Below are 4,729 nucleotides of genomic sequence, written 5' to 3'. Positions count from 1 at the left end.
CTCCTGCAGGAGTTCCGCCGCCTGGGCCTCCCCTGTGGCAAGGAGGAAGATCTCCTCTTCCCCGGCCGACACCACCGTTCTGCACTTCGAGGCGTCGTGGAGTTCCTTGACTCGTCAGGGCTCTCCGCACGCCTCTAAGGACATTTCTACAAGCGGGAAGGCCTCACGGCCTCCCACTCCACCCCGGGCCTGACCGGCCTGGCACAACACCCCTGCAGACTCTGCAGCACGCCAAGGCCTTCCATCTCGGCCTGATACGTGCCGCCTATGCCTGCCGGTTTTGCTTCGCCCAGCCATGGCGTCTCCACTCTATCCCTTCTTTCGCTCCCACTTACCCCTCCCCGTTGGCGCTGAGCCGTGCTCCCTCAGGGGCTGCAGAAGATAGCGCCAACCTTTCCCTTTCCCTCAAGAACCACTTACCACCACCTACCACACCCTCTAGAAAAATATGAAGGCCTTAGCTCTCTTCGCGTAACGTCACACGATGGGGCGGATTGAAAAAAAAATATATGGAACGCTGTTCAAGAGAGGTTGTCTCGCAGGTGCATTGCGCGGAAACATTTTTTTTTTTGTGCAAGAACAAGCATGCATGTATTTAAAAAAGAATAGGACGCCAGAAAACTGTAGCAGCAAAACATTTATTTACGAAGCCCAGTTTCTTTTTGTGCTGGCTTTATATTAGAAGCAATGCATGCAGTTATTTGGCCTCGAGAGTTGTGGATTTCCTTTTTTTGATTTATCGGCAGCCTCGAGAAGTTTGTCGTTCAGCTTCCTACAAAAGTTCTTTGGCAGAATGTTGGTGCTGCACCGCAGGATGTGTTTAAGCACTAATTCAACTGTGTGGCCATTCTCACACGTATCGAAGTCGGACTGCTCTTCACTAGCCAGCAATTGTAGCGTCATTTTCGTTACCACCTGGCGTTGTTCAGGAATCATAAGCAGTGCTGGCTCTGTAGCGAGCGGCTCTACTACAACGTAGCTATGAGCAACTGCGTTAAGTGCAAACATTGATGGATAAACTAAACCTCCTCGGTCCAGCTGCTTCACAAGACCATAATGTTCGTTTGTGGCAGAGACTGTGATCTTCTTGTCCACGGTCAACGAGTCCCTGCATTGCTCGCACTTCAACTTTTTAAGGGTCCCGTATACTGCATAACCTGCAACGTAGACGAGGACTGGGACGACGTCCTGCATCTTCGTAAGAGCCTGGCTGGTAACAACAACGTTGCTGCTGGGAAGCAATGCCTCGACTTGCTTTCGGACACATTCCCAGTGCTGGTCAGGGGAAACTGTAGGCAAGGTGCTCTGCAGGCGCAGCTTGTTTTCGACTTCATATATCTGCCTGATGGAGATGTGATATTGCGCACCTGCCAGCTGCCTATACTTTCCAAACCGATCTTCAAGGCAGTCTGTCTGAATCTTCCCAAAAAGGACATATGACATTCCAAGCTCTTCGAAGCAGTACCTAGCGAGCTCAACAAGCGCATAGGTGGTGTAAGGCCGCCTGTTTGTTTTGTATATATTTTCGAAGTGTCGCGAGTTGCCCACGTGTTGTGTGTACGGAGCGGGGGTCCACTCCTCTACGCGCCCGAGTTATAACCGTCTCTGTCTTGAGGGGTCAGAAGGCCAGCGCGGTGTCGGGTGACGGGCCATTGACGCGCCGGGGGGTCGCGGTGCGGATGCGTGGAGCGGGTTCGGAGAACGCCGGCTTGTGCGCACTGAGATGGCATCCCGCCGACGGTCATAATAGGTCCAAGCGGACGGACCTTGAATGGGACTATACTGTGCGCGGTGCTGTGGCGCTGGCTCCCGGGTCCTGTGCTGGCTACGAAGAGGGGGTTCACACCCCCACGCCTCCGGGCGGCGGCCACTTGGACCTTTGTCCTTAGAGCGCTGAGAAGGGCCCGCGTGGTGTCGAATGACGGCTTACGGTGGGTGCTGTAGAGGCGCGGAACGCATGCGAGGAACGCATTCGGAGAACGGAAAACACCGAGTTTGGATGCCCCCGACGGTCATTATTTTTTCCACGCGGACAAACCTTGAGTGAGACTGCGGGACGCGGTGTTGTGGCACCGGCGCCCGAGTCCTTTGTTGGATGAAAACGCCACCAAGGTTTGAGATGGCCTAGCAATAAATCGTGCGGGCCCGGCGTGTTGCACTGAGGCCGTCACACACTACGCGGAAGTAGGAAAGGGAAACGGAGTTCTAGGAAGAAGGAAAACAGTGTTGTTTTCCAAGTCATTTACTTTTAACATTAAGCCCATCCCTTTGGGTGGTGGCTTAACAAACGCTTACTTCTCATTGGCAATCGCTTCTGTGGGACGGGCCAACGGTCCTACCGCCCTTTTTCTTTGTCTATTTCACCTATAACAATCGAGACGAGGTGCTTGTTCCTCAGTCTAGGCTGTAATCACTAAACCTGATAGATCAGTAAGACTCCGTACGATGCAACGCTAGTCTGGGCCGTAACCACTTAGTGGTAGAACAGTGAGACTCGGTTGGTCGTATGTAGTGACAGTTGTCCTAGGCTCTAACTTAGGAAAAAGTCGAAGAGTAAGGCGCTGTTTACTTGTGTGTTTTGCATCAGTGTTGTTTTGCAAACTCTGCATTTGACTGTATAAATATTTTCGTTGCAATATATCTTCAAGTTTTGTTACCTCCAACCTGCCTCCTGCTTCATCAACGCCGATAAACACCTTGAAGAGACTTTCATCGACTTCAAGGACAAAGAACAAACATAACTGGTGGTGTGTTCGAGAGCAGCGTGAGTCTCCTTTGTCAGAGTACCGTTGTCAAAACCTTTGTTCTTCCACTCATCCAGCCACTTCAGAAACATATGCAAGAAGTCAATTTTTGGATCGTTATCAATGGAAAGCACTGGTTGTTGGAAGTGATCTCTAAGCCTTTCTCCCTTCCATGGAGTTTTGACATTTACAATTTTCCACCACTTGAGTATGATCTCGACGAATGTAGCCGTGGCCTCGAAAGAGAATAGGTTGTGCTTTGCTCCAAGAGCACGTAACGCCTCTGGTAAATAGTCATTGAAGATTTGTAAAGCAAGCTTTACGTCCTGCCTTTCAAGACTCGAAGGGTAGAGGGCTTTTCTTGACAGCCCATAGCCATATTTCAACAGCTGGTCACACTCTTTGCTGTGAAGGTCCCTGATTGTTGCAAATGGCGCTGTTTGCATTCGCTCTGATTCTGGTGTGTCTCCTTGGATCTCCGGAAAGTAGAAACAAATTTGGTCATTCTTCTGATTGATCCAGTTATTTCGTATGCATTTTAGAATGTGCACTGGGTCTATAACGAAGAACAGCGGCCTTGAAGGGTCTGATGGATGTTGGTACACAATTCTGTTACACGGAGGTGATTCGAAAAGTGACATCGCTTTTCTGTTCACAGAGTTGTTGTCGCTGACGACGCACATAACCCGGTACCCAATCTTTTCCAGCCCACAAATCACGTCTTTAAGCGTCTTTTGCAGGAACTCCGCCTCTACTCGGTGCACCGGCACGATGTGCGCAACTTCTTTGAATTTACACGTCACGCTGCGCACCATGAAAACGAGCGCACAGTTATCAGCTTCATTTCTATTAATTGCAGCGCCGGTAATATTGCCTCCTTTGTAGTCAAAGTAAGGTTTTATATGTATTTCATCAACCATAACTGTGACAAAGCGCTGTTCATCTTTCAGGTCAGAAATTCTTGTTGTCATGTAGCTGAGGAATGTTTCACTCTGATGCTCTTGTTGAGGACTCATACCATAAGACGAGCACACTGATCTTATCGTCATAGGATGCGGCAAGGTGATGCTTCCATGGCTACGTACGAACGCGTATGCATGGGGCGATATAGAGAAAACCATACAGCAAAACATCATGAAATCAGCAGAGTAGCGCCTGCGCTGTTTTTTCGATAGGTGCAAGGTGACTTGCTCTTTCAGAAATTGAATACAGTTGGCGTCATCTTCTGCTTGGGACGTGCAAAGCTGATCAAGCAGTAAACAAACAGCCTCGCAAATTTCGGCGACTGAGTTGGACATCAGGTCACAGTCCCACTTCTCGATGCCTTCCAGGAGTTCCACCATACCCCTTTTACTGTTAGCGATTTCGGGAACGCAGAGATTTGCACCGAGCTTTTTTACGGCCGTTTTCATAACGTGTAGTGTGACGCTCAAATCTCCTTTCACGCAAACAGAGTATTTCAACCACGGTGCTTCATCGTCGACAATGTGAATGAGAAGAAGCCTTTCATTTCTTTCGATAACATCCCAGAACTTCATCCCTTGGCTCCTTAAGTGGTTGGCAAGTTCGCTCACACTGTTGACTTTATCCTCCTCGCGTGCTCTGATAAATGCGTCGTTGGATTCAGCGATGGCTTTCTGAAGGGCTGCATTCTCTATTCGCGCGCGCTTGGAGTCAGGATCTTCCCTCCTCGCGGTCTTTCTGGACAAGTAGCTCGAATGATTCGGGAACTTCGACGGTACAGCGTCTGGGCGAAGGCGCACATGAGATAGCGGCACTTTCATTACGCGGACAGTTGCTTGATCTGTATGCGTCGCGTCTCGAATAATGTCCTCGTCCATGAAATGAAGTTCACATACCTAGAAAAAAAATACGCTCCAATCAGCAAACCGACGGCTACAGGTCACACAAACATGCGGCTCATGAGCCACTTACACATGTACGTTTATATTCTTTCAATTAACTAACACCTAAATAAAAAAACT

General features: G+C 49.4%; 1 protein-coding gene across 1 annotated transcript; it reads right to left on the bottom strand.

Moving 5' to 3' along the window:
- Positions 1-678: 678 nt before the first annotated feature.
- Positions 679-4,528, bottom strand: LOC119449221 (uncharacterized). The gene is made up of 2 exons (XM_037712401.2): positions 2,752-4,528; positions 679-1,496 (listed from the first exon to the last, which is right to left on the bottom strand). Exons 1-2 carry the CDS (start codon positions 4,526-4,528, stop codon positions 679-681), a joined length of 2,595 nt encoding a protein of 864 aa, XP_037568329.1.
- Positions 4,529-4,729: the final 201 nt, after the last annotated feature.

Source organism: Dermacentor silvarum, chromosome 4 (genome assembly GCF_013339745.2).
Source record: "Dermacentor silvarum isolate Dsil-2018 chromosome 4, BIME_Dsil_1.4, whole genome shotgun sequence".
Classification (NCBI taxonomy): domain Eukaryota; kingdom Metazoa; phylum Arthropoda; class Arachnida; order Ixodida; family Ixodidae; genus Dermacentor; species Dermacentor silvarum.
This window is presented reverse-complemented; position numbering and strand designations above follow the sequence as displayed.

What these genes read in the sequence shown, in the direction of transcription:
- LOC119449221 (XM_037712401.2), bottom strand. Translation starts at nt 4,528, where the DNA reads ATGAAAGTGCCGCTATCTCATGTGCGCCTTCGCCCAGACGCTGTACCG. An exon ending in GACTCACGCTGCTCTCGAAC is followed by an intron (nt 1,497 to 2,751) that starts ACACCACCAGTT and finishes ACAGGCGGCCTT; the next exon opens with ACACCACCTATGCGCTTGTT.